The sequence below is a fragment of the Lygodium microphyllum genome, chromosome 5 (genome assembly GCF_053477565.2).
Source record: "Lygodium microphyllum isolate KBCC chromosome 5, Lygodium_microphyllum_v1.1.10, whole genome shotgun sequence".
NCBI lineage: Eukaryota > Viridiplantae > Streptophyta > Polypodiopsida > Schizaeales > Lygodiaceae > Lygodium > Lygodium microphyllum.
In genome coordinates this window covers 20,476,680-20,491,359 of record NC_141139.1, presented here as the reverse complement: position 1 = coordinate 20,491,359, position 14,680 = coordinate 20,476,680, and the positions used below count along the sequence as shown (strand labels likewise).

The window sequence follows — 14,680 nt, the reverse complement described above, 5'->3', positions numbered from 1 at the left end:
TATCATCAGCCAAGGCTTGGCCAATAAGCTGTTGGTGTTAAAAAAGAGGCCAGACTACCAGCTCTCCATTGGCAACCAAATGAGATTCTTTCTTGAAGATAGGGGTATCATGCAAGGGAACACAATAAAATACAGGACTCATGGTGGCATGTATAATGTACTCAATGCTAATCAGCATGTCAGTCTTAAATCTTCTGTTTTATGGACTCACTTCATCCACTCATGGAAAGTGGTGCTTGAACAATCTGATTGGCATATAACTGATGGCCAACTCTGTGCACATTGAATTGCTAGCTATCTCCAAGATTGTTTTATAGGAAGGGAAGCAACAAGCTAGACCCTGGTTAAACTGAAGGGCATGGCTTGGATTGATTTCTATTGCTGATGTGAATTTGCCTGCATGGGAAACCTTGATGTCTTTTCGGTAGGTCCACAGGATATTTCTTATGGGAGACTATTTCATCCTTTGCTTGATCAATAGCCCTTCCCTAGGCTTCTTCTAGATAGTCCCTGGCAAGATTGGAGAATTAAGGGTAGGCTGTGTTTGGAGCATGCATCAGTCAATCAAATTTACCATTTTCTTATTAAGGATCGTGATTCGCTAATATATAAGGGAAACTCTATTTGGGGCCTTTGCAAAAGCATGATATGGTGGAAATCTGTGATGATGGAGGGTTGGCTCAATAAAACCCCTTCAAATGCAAAGTAATTATTTGGCAAACATTGGTGGGTGGTCTCCCTCTTCCTTTTGCACTTTCTGGACACAATATCTCTAATAGTTCATGCTGCTTCTATACTAAAAGCGTGGAGACATGTCATCATCAGTCTATCTCGTGCTTAGTTGTGAGAAAGATCTAGTCCCTTTTGTCCAAGATCTGGTGCCATGTGGTTGGAACTATTATGCATCCCCATGATTGGGTTTTCGGAAAGCCTAAATTTTTTGTACATGTGCAGCCGCATACGAAGATTGTGTTTCACTTCCTACCTTCATGGGGTTGTTGGCATAACTAGATTACCCGAAATGCCCTCACTTTTTATTATCAACAGCAAGAAAGGATCCTTGGTAGGATCCCTAAGGGCAATTTCTTTCTTGTAATGTCTGGATTGCCTCCCAAAGGCATGTTGGTTGTTTATCCAAATATGTGAATCACCTCTAAAACACTTGAGCTCCTGACATGACCCACAGCTACTTGATCATCAAATCACCAGAACATTTCATTGTATTGACAAAAACTCTGAAAACAGATCCCTCTTCTCCACAATATGTACCTCCATTTTACAACATTGAAAATTAATGTTTCGATAATAAAAATTCAAGTGTCATCGAGCCTTGTCAATGTGTTCGTGCATGCATCCACTCATGAACAAGAATTCACGCTCCCTCCCATTTCCAAAAAATGTTGGATCCCTCAACAAACAGCCTTCATATGTCTGATTTAGCCCTGACTTTGGAACCAATGCCATCAATACTTGCAATGAGAAAAAGACCCAGATAAATAAGAACTATAAACACATGATACAAGGCAAATTTCTGATTAAACACACACACACATTCATTAGCTCCTGAGCACCAATTTAAAAAATCATGCCTGTACTTGGGAACTGGAAATATGCCAACCCTCAAGCATATACGACATTGCATTATGCAAATTAGTTAGATTGGTTATTCTTACACCAGCATCTACAGCACCAAAAGCTGCCATAATCCCTCCAACATAAGAAATGCCAAGAGCTGGTGTTACAACAGACTCAGTGAAATCCCCCCTGTCTTGTGTCAAAAGAAACCGATGATTCAGTAAGTAATCTAAATGTGAATTGAAATCCTGACATAAGGTATAGAACAAGCATGCTACCCTATCCTGCACATACCAGATAAAAGCTTGTTGCAGGCCACTGTATACAAGTAGAGGTAAGAGCAACAGCAATTTCCTGTCCAGTAACAGTACAAAAGTGGATTTTGCAAGGTCGGCCAGAGAAGGTTCTTTTCTCAAGGTATTCCTTTGTTTGTAAGTATCTGTTTGTGAATCCAAGCAGCAGGCGATAACAGTGCCTACTGACATGCAGCCCAAAAAAGTGAGGAGCAGGGGCCAAGTACTTGTTGAATTTTGAGTGGCACTATCTTCCTGAAAAGGATAACATTTGACATAGTGTGCATGCATGTGGGGCACAGTTAGGTGTGCGAATGTTAAGGTTAATACGTTTAAAAGTCTGTTACATTTGTGAAAGACTTTTAAGCTCAAGTTTGAGAGCAGAACCAGAGCACATCAGTATACAAAGCACAATTTTGCTGCATATTTCCAAAAGAAGCAAAGACAAGTAACGCACCTTTCCAGAGTCTAAGAGTACCCAAGTTAATAGGTTTCCAATCACCTGCACCAACATAACAAGTGGTTGAGTCATTTAACTAATATGTGTGAGTGCAACAAAGGGTTTACTACTCTTTCCAAAACCACAAGAAAATAAAGGAGCTTTTTAGCATCCAACGAATGCATGATCGTCAAGGACATATGCTCTGCTTTTCCCCTTCCTGTCTATATTTGAATGTGCTACAGAAAGTAGGCATTGAAACACTAGAATGGGCACAATCACACCTATATAATGTAATGGTAAGGGTTTTAAATCAAGTGTTCTGGTTGATAGTTGAATACCTGATGACTGGCAAAGAAGCTCCAAAATTCTCCATTAAACTTGCCGATCATGCTTTCTTCATCCATATGCACTTCAGTGGCATGACTTTTTGCTGCATGTGTTATATATGTACCCTGTGTGATTCCCGCACACAGACACCCCCAAAAGAAAAAAACAAAAAAGGGAAACTCATAAAGAATACTTGGGTGATGTTCATTGTATTGAAATCAGATAAAACATCCAAAAGTAAAGCTCACCTCCGCAACCCACAATAAAGCAGCTGAAAATCCAAGAAATAATGAAGCCGGAATCATGGTGTACCTGAAAAATAAACAATCAACTGGGCAGTTTACGCTTCAGCCATTTTCCGTAATAGAAATCAAGACTTGAAACACATTGCTGGAGTAAACAAATCAGAACTTACCAACTTGGAAAGAGATTTGCAAACATGAATATCCAGTATCCAGATAATCCTAAAAGAAGGGCACCCTTTGAGCCCAACCATCGAACGGGTAAAGGAGCCCCAATGGAACAGATTGTGAAGGAAAGATACAAGACACCCAGAGAAACTGAGCCCAGATTTTGAACCTGATAAATCCAGAGCAACCAACTAAGGTTCTCACATTTACAAACATAGTGCTTGTTATACTTTTATATTAGATTTAAAAATCTGAATTTAATTACAGTGCGATGACTCAGCTCTCTTGGCTGCTTCCCTCGTGCTGCCACAACCTGTAGGCTGCACACAGCCTCCTCCTCCCCTCACGCCTTCTGCTTCCCTCTTGCCCCTTCCACCTCCTCCCTTGTGCCTCTCCCTTCCTCTTGCTCACACATGATGCTGCTGGCAGCAGTCCACCGACCATCACCCCTCCTCCACGATTGCTCCTCCTCCTTGCCTCTTCTCCTTCTTGCCCCTCTTTGCACCATAGCACACGACCACCAGCCCCTCCTCTCAACTGCTGACAGCCACACCCTCCACTTCTCCAGCTTCTCATGTCCTCCCCTCTCTTCTCTAGCTGCACATCCCTTCCCCTCTTCTGGGCCATGCCTTCTTCACTACTGCCTTCCTTTGCAGCAGTCTTCCTCAAGCCTCTCACCTACACATTTTTGGTCAAGAAATACACTTCAAATGCACGCACTGAAAACCAATGGTCTAGCATGTTGCCCCATCATTGCACCCAAGTCTTCTACAATGTGTCTTGTTCTTTCAAAGAAACTCCTTCAGTCAATGTGAGCAACAAAGGAGTACTTTGAGACCTCTATTTTTGGTCTCCCCCTCTCATCCTGAGCTCAAAGATTGGCTTCACTTCGCCTCCTGGTTAGACCCTCAGCACATTGTCAACGCCTCCATCATGGGGAGATGTATTTACAAGTTAAGACTCTCCATGCCTGTCATGAGGACATGTATTTTTGAAACCTCACTTAACAAGTGGATTAATTTTTAATCACATGATTAAGTAAATGTTGCACATGTGACGTGCAACTAGGGTTAGAGTAAATTTATGAGCCCAGGACCCGAGGAAATCACGGGATGTCAAAGGCAAAAGTTGCTATAAGTTATGCCGCACAGGTACTTGGTAGTATCTGGTGCCAGTTGTTGGCCTAGGTCATTCATTTGGCCATAAGTGTTGGTTGGTGACACTAGATAAGTGGCGTTTAATGGTACCTAACGCCAATGTGATGATCAAAGATGGCGCAGAGACACTCGGAAATGGAAGTTGCCTAGCCAATTTAATTATTGGTCAATCAGATTATTTTTCAGGGCACCAAAAAATTTATTAGATTAATTTTCAGTATTTAAAGACTGAAAATTAATATTTAATTATGGATAATGCTGAAAAAACCGTTTGGGATGGCTACCACTTGTCAAAATGCCCGTGCAAGACTGAAAAACGTTTTTAGAGGCTAGAGAGAGGCATTTTTAGTGTATTCAGCCTGCAAGAGAGAGGGAGGAGATGCTGCTGGTCTGATTTGCAGTGGGATGCATTGCTGCCAATTACTTCTTATCGCACAATACCCCTCCGTGAGCAAGTGGAGAAGTATATTTGTGGTCTGCCAAAGGGTTTTCGGGATTTTTGCATTAAGTCCACTATTTCCAACATGTCTCAGCTTATAGAAACTACTACTACAGTCGACACGTTGCTGCGTGTAAAGGATGCAGGATTCCAAGATAGTAATGCCAAGCCACATGTCACTGAGGCCAAGGCTGGAAATTAGGGCAGATCTGAAAATAGGGCTTGAAAGAGGCTCAGCCCTGGTAGGATTTTCAGAAGGTACTTGGTGAAGTTTCATAATTATTAACCAATGGATGCCAAATGGATGGAGGAGGATGACTTGGCAGACCATCCTCAATTGTTGCAACTTTACCTTGATGGTTGCAGTTAGAGCCAACTTTAGTTCAGGCTCAATCAGGTTCAACAGGGCAGGGGTCCAAAGTATTAGCTGATGATCGTGAGGGAGCTAGCACCTCTACTCCTCAATGATGGACAGCTCTAGATGTAGTGAATCTTGGATGTATTCAGCATACATTCAAGGTATTGTAGTTGACAGTATGTTTGCCAAGAAATCACTATTCAATGTACTGGTCATTATGTTTGGTATGCAAATGGGTATGGTTTTCAATGCAGCTCTAAAACATGCACAAAGACAGACTTTGTCGTCGTCAGGGCAGCCTTTGAATCCTTTGAATCTTTCTCCAATGTATTTAGACATGCAGATCTGATTTTCCAGCCACTGAAAGCATTAAATTCAACATCCAATCTCAGGGAAATTGCATGCCAGAGATTAGGGTTTATGGACACCAATTTACAGGTCTGAATTACTTCAATTTGACAGTGAATTGAAGGTGCATTGGTTAGGGCAAAGCTTTAGATTGCTGGACAATCTGGGCTGAGACCTCATTTGACGAATCGGATTGGTCTCAGACTAAAATTCATGTGAATTCCTCATTGCTTGCAATGTGGAAGCAATGAGAAACCATGGATGCATTTCTCAATGTCATGTTGGTCTCAACATTGGAGTGATTGAGCTTTGTATTTTTTTTGCAAGTAAAATGTGGCTAATTATATTACTCAAAAGGCTAATTACAACAGAGTGCTCGTGCTCAACAGACTAGCTGGAGCTGATGCAAATCACAAATCCATCATGTATACAAGCCTCTCAAGGCGGTTTGGGGGTGATGGGGGCAAGAAGCCATGGAGGGGGGGTTTATCGCCATTTGGGGCTGCCTGCCTACATTATGAAGAACAGGTCATGGCCGCCCCAAGTACGCAGAAAGTGAAGACGGAGCTCCTGATGAGCTCGAGACTCGCCTTGCACCTGGTCCCACCAGCCGCTATGGAGGGAGTGGATGATGGAAGTCCAAAGCTCTGCCAAAGTCGCCTGTATTGAAAGGCACTCCCCGCAAAAAACCTCCTGACATGTCAGCATGCCTTCCAAATGTGCCATCCTGCAAGACTTCCTATGTTATCCCATACCTCTGAGCGCTCTGTTGTGGGCTCCAATACTTGGCGGCTGGGTAAAGCCTCCAGGCCGACCACTACGCAAAACCCAGTCTCAATGATAAAAATCGTGTCCTACATCCCGGCATCAAACAAAAGGTGATGGCCCTAGTTGACTACCTACCAACAAAAAGCCCCCCATGAGATACATCCAAGGCTCGGTGCCACACGGCGGAGAATACAGCAAGCTCCTCTCCACACCAGCTGTGCTGCCCCACAAGACCAAAGGCAATGCTTTGGGGTTTCCAAGTGCTACTGTGGACAACGCTTACAACTTCCGTCCTGCTACATCTGAGCCAGCCAACTCCCAACTACCAGACCCCCATGTGCCAAAAGCCAAAGGAAATACGACACCCTCCTCGGCCTCCAGCTGTCCCACAGGGGGTGCCAGAACGTCCGATGGAAGGCATCCATGATGCTGTGCTCCACCCAGTATCTGCTACGCAAAGGCGCCCAATCCATGTCCTCCTACATCAATACATGTCTACCAATCCTGGCTATGTACTCCAAGAACCTCAGTGGCTTCTTGGCAACTGCAATGGCTGGCCATAGCCACTCTCCAGGATCCCACTCCAGCTCATTAAGTGGCCTGCTCTCCCATATCCAAAGGCGCCACTCCTGAAACTCCTCCTAGGGCAACACATAAGGGTCCAAACGCCAGGCCTTCCCCTGGAGACCAACCACACGAATCCTCCTCCAAGGGAGGACAACAATCTCCTTATCCTGTTGCCCTCTATCAAGGACCAAACACCCCCATTCTACATGGTGAAGAAAATCCCGTAGGGGCACCGCCCACTCTACTTGCCACCTGTAAGGGGATACCTGCTAGTGATAATCTAGCAGCCCATACCTCACCAAGCTCCACCAGCTCTCGGATCGGTGGGTCAAGCCACTCCTGAGGGATCACTAAGTCAATCTCCCTCCTCCTCACCTCAGCTCCTCGCTAACAACCTAATGCCCGCTACAAAACCTCCTGATCTGCCATCCTGTACACCTCCCACCATGTCCTGATAGTACGAGCAAGGCCAGTCTCCCATCTAGCCCACTAGATGTGGGGGAGCTCACCAATCTATATCCCGTCCCGATCTCTGACCTAGGGGTTCCAGACCACCACCTAGCGGTCTATCTCCTCCTGGCATCCTAGGGGCCTCTGAACTAGAGCCTTGCGAAGGCCCTGCCACACACGAAGTAGGCTGCAGAGGAAGGAAAATCTGGGTGGCATGATCTGGGCAATCATGAAGATCCATCTCAAGGATGGCCTCCAACCACCACCAAGCCTTGGTCTGCACTCTTGGAGACCCTCCTGCAAAAGAACCTTCCAGGTTTGCCCTCCTGGTGTGAGACCATGGACCACTAGCTTGCCCAAAAGGGCCAGGCTCTGGAACTTTGGGTCGATGATCCCAAGCCCTCCCTCAAACCGATGCCGGATGATGGTCACCCCGCCACCTTCGCCCGAGAATCCCTGGAACCATCTAAGCCGGCCCAAAGAAAATTCTGCACTAGGCGGCGAAGCTGAGCCACACAGGACGAGGAGAAGCACCAACAAGATGCTATGTACCAAGCTGTCACTAGGAGGACTTGGTTAACCACCAAGGCTCGGCTGGCTAAGGAAAGGAGGACAATACTCCAGTAGGTCAGCTTCCTGTTAGCAGAGTATTTGTCAGCTCATGTGTGAGTCTGAGCTTGATCTGGGCTGGGCATTTTTATTAGGTATTTTTCTGGTGTGGCATTTTATGCCAGTGGGACATTTTATGCACCAGTCGGCCAGCATTAAATGCTGTCCGACCAGCATTATTGCTCCCCACTTTTTCAGCCTATTTATACTCAGTGGCTCCTCCTCAGTCAGTCACTTCATTTCACCATCTGCAGACTCTGTGGAGAGAGGAGCCAGTGCCAGTGCCCACGCAGCCAGTGACTCACTGTTGTATGCGACTGTCTCGTGTTCAGATATATGGATTCCATTTCCCATGCATACATCTGAGTTCTCATCTGTATCGTGTTCTTTTCTTTTCTCTTTTTGTCTTGTGTTTCAGCAATTTATTTCAGCACATGTTTATGCTTCCACCGCTGCTCCACTTCTGACATGGTATCAGTTTTCAGGATTTGTGTTTCTGCTGTGTTTTCTTGCTGATTTCAGGACTGTTTTGTACCCCTGCTGATCAGACGACTGCTGTCGCAGCCAGGCGACTTGTTTTGGGGCTGTTTTCAGCCTGCGTTTTTTGCAGTTTTGCCATCGCTTGCTGCCTCTGCACCCTCTGCTGCCTACGCACCCTCTGCTGCCTGCGTTTTTCATCTGCAGCTGCTGGCGACAGTTTTCTACCTGTTTTTCTCCAGTTTACAGCCTGCGTTTTGCTGATTCAGCATCTCTCGTGGCTGGGTGACTGTTACTTCAGGCCGTTTTCTTTGTTTTTGGCAGTTTTTGACTGATTTTTTGACTTTCTGCAGCAGATTTTGTCTTCTATTGATCAGATTTTGGGTTATGTTGCATGTGAACTCTCTTTTTCTGTAGTCTGTGCTTGTGTTTTGGCTGTGTTTCCTCTCTAAATTCCATCTCTTCTCTACTTCTCTTCTTATCCTCTCCATATGGCTCCTCCGTGCACTTCCACTGATGATAAGTTACATATGACCTCGATGCTTCTTGAGCATGAGACATCCTTGAGATTACAGGGGCGGCTTCCGGCACATTATGGAGGTGAGGCTTATGTAGCTTCAGAGAGGGGTGACGGGAAGAAGAAGTCGACGGCCCAGTGTTACCACTGTGGCCAGAAGGGACATTTGCGGAAGGACTGCAAGAAGTTAGCGGCTTTCAGGAAGAAGGAGCAGAAGACGAAGCGGGATGCTGACTCTACCGATGAGTCCTCTCCTTCATCAGACTTCGACTCCGATCCTCCGGCCAAGGTGAAGTCCAAGGCGCGGAAGGGATCCTCTTCTTCGGATCGCGGGAAGGGCTTGGTGGCCCCTTCCTCGGCTGCTTTCTAGTGGTGATGATGAGGTCATCCCTCACGACTCTCTTGTGCCAGAGAGGGAGTGTAAGCGGGTGTTCAGATGGGGCAACCGCACCTCATCTATATTTTTATACAGGTGCACAGGTTCCAGAGAGGGACGTCCCTGACGCATCGACTTCAATTTGGCGGAATCAAATCCTGGAGCTGGGATTGACATCCAGGTTCATGCTGAGCTGGTTATCTGACAGAGAGTGGGAGGCTTTCGTCTGGAGCTCACATGAGGGGACACTTTGATGGTCTGGCCAAAGGTGGAGAATCCCTGGTCACCTATGTTCAGGGGCATTTTTGACAAGATGGTCTTGTATGCTCCTGCGAGACATTGATGATGGACACAGAGACATGCTATGATCTTCTCTATTTTCAGGTGTTTGGTACGATCGACATCGACATCAGGTTCTCTCCGAGGCACCTTGGTGGTGGCTTGATCACCCACTGCTTGGGTATCCATGGTTCTACTTGGTGGTTCTATGTTGTATAGTTTCTGATCCCTTTTCATTGTACTATTGTATTGTATCAGATCACTCATGATCTGAGAGAGGGTGTTAGCAGAGTATTTGTCAGCTCATGTGTGAGTCTGAGCTTGATCTGGGCTGGGCATTTTTATTAGGTATTTTAGGTATTTTTCTGGTGTGGCATTTTATGCCAGTGGGACATTTTATGCACCAGTCGGCCAGCATTAAATGCTGTCCGACCAGCATTATTGCTCCCCACTTTTTCAGCCTATTTATACTCAGTGGCTCCTCCTCAGTCAGTCACTTCATTTCACCATCTGCAGACTCTGTGGAGAGAGGAGCCAGTGCCAGTGCCCACGCAGCCAGTGACTCACTGTTGTATGCGACTGTCTCGTGTTCAGATATATGGATTCCATTTCCCGTGCATACATCTGAGTTCTCATCTGTATCGTGTTCTTTTCTTTTCTCTTTTTGTCTTGTGTTTCAGCAATTTATTTCAGCACATGTTTATGCTTCCACCGCTGCTCCACTTCTGACACTTCCGCCTAATAGAGTCGAGAACTGGAAGAAACTGCTGGGCCACGGTGATGTCAAGTCCCACGTAGAACTATAGATATCGGATAGTCTATCCCCTACACACCCATCCGAAACCCAAGTGGACGCCCCACTCCGTGCTAGAGTCCGGGTCTATAAGAAAACCAACGGACTTTCGCCAATTGATTTTCGCTCACCAGGGGGGGATGTTGCTGCAGGGGGGGGGCGGGGGGGCAGCGCAGGGGCATGACGGTGGTAGCAGCAGCAACGTCGATTGAGCTTTGTATGCTTGAAGACACACTAGCTTGAGTGTGTAATTAAGAGACAGACTCAAAGGTCATTGGTCAAGCTTGGTGAGAGCAACTGAGTGTTGAGCTAAAAATGCATTCTAAACTAAATTAGCCCTTAATTACAGCCCCAAAACTCAAACTCACTAAACTTTTAGTTTAAAAAAACGTGATCCTAGAGAGTGTCATGTCCCATAAGCCAAACTCTAATTTGGGAGGACCCATCCATCTATAAATGGATAGGCTGTCCACCACTCAGCCTCAATCTTATTTTTGTAGTTTGCAAGTACCATATCTCTGATGTCCACACCCTGTTCACGAATGATATCTCACTTTGAGCTGCTGTCCACTGTTGTCCATCGACTTGGCGCCTGCTGCCCAGCCTTCTCCATCAGCTGGCAACTGTTTTCAGCCCTACTTCAACTGCTGGTCTGCTATCCAGCCTGCATTTTGCACAGATCTGCTCTCGCCTATGAAAAATAAGATATCCATTGCCCCTACAATCTTGGTAGGTCCCCAGCCAATTCTTCATGGCACTCTTAGCCAAAATGTCTTAGTCTCTTTAGGGCGGGCACTCGGACCTTTTGGTTCAGGGCTCAGAGGCTTTTTTCACTCCCTTTGATCACCCTTTTTGGGCCTGAAAGGGGGTATTTGGCCAGAAGATATTGCATTTATTTTATTTATATTTTTTCAGCATTTTTCTGGCTATCAAGATGGTACCGATAAGAATTAAATCAATTAATATAAGAATCTCGAATGTCAAATATTGGGCAGGATAATTGGCTCAAAAAGCTTTATATAAGGGAGTCATTGCACACTACTTTCATTCCTCATCGTTACCTTGCTGCACCAGCATCCTATCTCTTCTTGCTGCCTCATACCTGTTGCCAACATTCTCTCTCATCACACATGATCATTATTATCATCTCCTGCTTTTGTCCAGCTGCCTCCCTGCTGTTCTACACGAGTCAGGAGCTGTCACTTACCTCTCGGCCATCCATCTGCAGCTGCTTTTTCACACTCAACCCCTGCATGCATCTTCCTTTTGATCAGTAGCTGCTTCCCTCGCCTCCACAGGCTGTCGCCAGGCTGTACAGTGCATACATCTGCATTTTGCCATCTCAGCCGTCCACACTGCTGTGCTTGACATTCCAGCCTGCTGCCCTGCCGTTGTCAGCTCTCTCGCAATCATCATCTTCATCCTCATACTCTCTGAAACTGCTTCATGGGACAGTTGTCAATGCCAAAGTGGTCTGCATCAAAAGCTAAGGATGCATATGAAAGAACTCGATCAGTTAGAACTTTCCCTTTAATAAGTTGTAACATTGGTTGAATCATTGGACCTTTGCTTCTGGCATTCATCATGTCAATAGCCTATGGACTTTCTGTCACCTATTCCACAGAATCGCCACTAAGGTTGCACATACAAATACTTACCTAATCACTGGCATGTCTCTGTTTGTGCCTTCTAATAGACCCCTTACCTGAAACATAATTCCAAAACCAGCTACCTATTCTAATAGTTCCTATACTAGTTATTCATCCCCAACAGAAGATTCAATAACTAGTCATGTACTTAAATGATTTCTCAGATATGTGGCTCATGCCTTGAAAACAAAGTAAATGAACTAGAAATTCTTTGTTCCACGTTGTGGCTGGTGCAGTACTAGTGCAAGGCCACTTGCTCCACAAGCCAAATGCGTACTGATCGACTGACATTGTTACTCCTCTTAAGCATTAAGATGGAATAATCCCATAATATTCAGCCACAGTCTCTTGGGTGAAACGTTAGATGCCTGTAGCAACTCCAGACTTGCTTCTAGCTAGAATCGACGAAACCAGGATTGGGCATAACTGGACTCCAAATTTGCACTGAAAGAATGCTGCCGTTGTTGTGGAAGAAGGCTCAAAAAAATAATTGTGGATTGACAGTGGAAAAATGGCTGCATTTCGCCTGTAATGCTCTTGCAGATCATGATGAGATTTCTTAGTTAACGATAATTTGGATCAAGATGGTGCTGATTGTTTAAGATAATCTGGGTTACATCTCGAATTACAATGAAGCCCTTTGGGAACGGCACGTTATCGGATATAAAGCGTGAATCATAATAGCTGATTGCGCGGCCGATGGTAGCAATCGTAAATCAAGAGGAAACGAGTGCGTTCGCGTTTGATAAACTCTTACCGAATTGATGCTGCTTTCGAGGTTCTGAGTGGCTCCATAGGCCAGAAACACGAGGAGGAAGCTCACGCTGAGGAGATGCAGATTTCGGAAGTATCGAGTACCACAGCACCCGTCGTGGGCAGATCCTTTTGTTGGTTGAATTAGGGGCTGGTAATCGCCATCCGAGAGCTGATTGGCACCAGTTTCCTCCATCGAGGAAGTCTGGCTCATTGTTCCGGGTCAAGAGATTAGAAGTGGCATACATGCAAGGGGTGATTGGAAGTTGGGCGCTGCTGCAATGTCTGTGAGGTAGAGGCCTTTGACCCACAGACCTACGTTACGTTTGAAGAATCCAACGACAGTTCACGCGCGACGTGAGCATTGTCCTTTTCGCTTGTTTTATTTGTGCGTCCTTCCTTTGGTATATTCCATACGAGAGCAGAGTGTGAACTTTGCCCTTTGAGTTGTATGGCTTGTAAGAAGAGGTAAAGTGTGAACTCAACGACCGTTTGTTATGTCAGTTGAGGGTCACTCCTTGTTCAAGATCCTTTGTAACAACATGGCGGACAAGACTATTGCCATCTACTATAAGACCAGTCATATTAAAGTTACAAATTGAGTATACCATTAACAATGCATTGAGCCTTAGCCACAAACTAGCTATGGCTTTGCTTGTTGTACATCACAGCACATTTCTGGCTATATTAATCCACCAACAACATCTAGTATCTATCATGCTCCATTTCTCTTTCTCAAACCTTCAACCTTGCCCAATTTCTCTTACAAGCTAGTTGTTATATATACATTACTCACATAATTATATGCTGCAGCACACTTTCCATCCACTGATATTGCATGTTTCAAGGTCCTCTCCCATGCCCTAGATTTATGCATTTCCTACACCAAATTTGTATTGTTGATCTTCTCAATCATGTAAGCAATCTAGTAAGGTATTACTCATCTATGAGAGGAACCAAGTTTGGAAATGTGGATGGTCCTATGGGGTGCTTGTTCTACAATAGGGACAATGCAATCCACAACATTCATACATTAGCCCCTCCTCTAGTTTTGCATGGCTAACATCCAAACTAAGTTGATAACACCTTCAATATTACCAAGCCCAACATGTGTAGTGATTGGGACATTCCAAGAGACTACATTTGGTGCCAAGAAGCTCATCAAACACTCCTTGTGCTTTTGTACATTCTATTTGCCCTTCTGAGTTACTCCTATGCTTCTGTAAGCTTTCAAATGCAAATAAAGGTGATTGCGCCTAAGGAAGGAACCTCATCTCACATGCACACAAAGCATTACAAAGCTTCATCACTTCTTAGTGCTCAACATAACCAACAACTAGGGCATTCTAAGAGACTACATCCTACAAGCTCATCATGCATTCCTTGTGCTTTTGCAAGTGCACCACACTTTGCATGCTTGCCACTAATGCATTGCTTGGTATATAATTACATACCACAATATGTATCTCTTCACCATTCTTAATCGCTCCTATATTGTTGCAAGCTTTAAAAATGCAAGTAAAGGTGACTAGGAAGAGGCCCTCATCTCATAGGTGCCAAAAAACATTTCAAAGCTTCATCATTGTATTTGTGCTCAACACACCCATAATTAAGGGCATTCTAAGAGACTATGTCATGTGGGGCTCCTATAATGTTGCATCTAACAATAGGCCCTTCTCTTGCATGTGTGCAAAGCATTTCAAAACTCCATCAAGGTAAGAGACTGTAGTTGTTGGAAACTTGTTGAGCACTTATTGTGCTTTTAAGAGCACAACATAGTTACTATACATGCTCAATAGTGCATAACCACACAATATCACAATTTTCTAGTAGCATCATTCTATGTACCTTATCATGTATATATTTTCCCTTCTCAATTACTCATATGCTTGTGACAAGCTTTCAAAATGCAAGGTGACCACGTGTGGAAAGAGGCCCTTGTCTTGGATATGCCCCAAGCATTCAAGGCTTCATCATTATAAGAGTGATATATCTAGCAATTAGTGCATTCCAAGGGACTACATTTAGTGTTGGAAGCTCATTAAACACTCCTTATGCTTTTGAAAGAGCACCACACTTTCCTAAATACAAAG

General features: G+C 44.8%; 1 protein-coding gene across 2 annotated transcripts in view; it reads right to left on the bottom strand.

The window, feature by feature from the left end:
- Window positions 1–12,983, bottom strand: part of LOC148035576 (Major facilitator superfamily protein) — a 91,669-nt gene extending 78,686 nt beyond the window's left edge. Inside the window, exons 1-7 of one of the 2 annotated variants that reach the window (XM_087677539.1) lie at window positions 12,592–12,983; window positions 3,053–3,216; window positions 2,886–2,949; window positions 2,649–2,762; window positions 2,326–2,370; window positions 1,870–2,123; window positions 1,674–1,764 (exon numbers count right to left, since the gene is read on the bottom strand). In XM_087677539.1, the coding sequence (XP_087533665.1) occupies window positions 1,674–1,764; window positions 1,870–2,123; window positions 2,326–2,370; window positions 2,649–2,762; window positions 2,886–2,949; window positions 3,053–3,216; window positions 12,592–12,801 (942 nt within the window). In that variant the 5' untranslated portion in view covers window positions 12,802–12,983. The remainder of the gene's footprint in view (window positions 1–1,673; window positions 1,765–1,869; window positions 2,124–2,325; window positions 2,371–2,648; window positions 2,763–2,885; window positions 2,950–3,052; window positions 3,217–12,591) is intronic. The other variant, XM_087677538.1, reaches the window with a different exon arrangement.
- Between the last annotated feature and the right edge of the window lie 1,697 nt (window positions 12,984–14,680).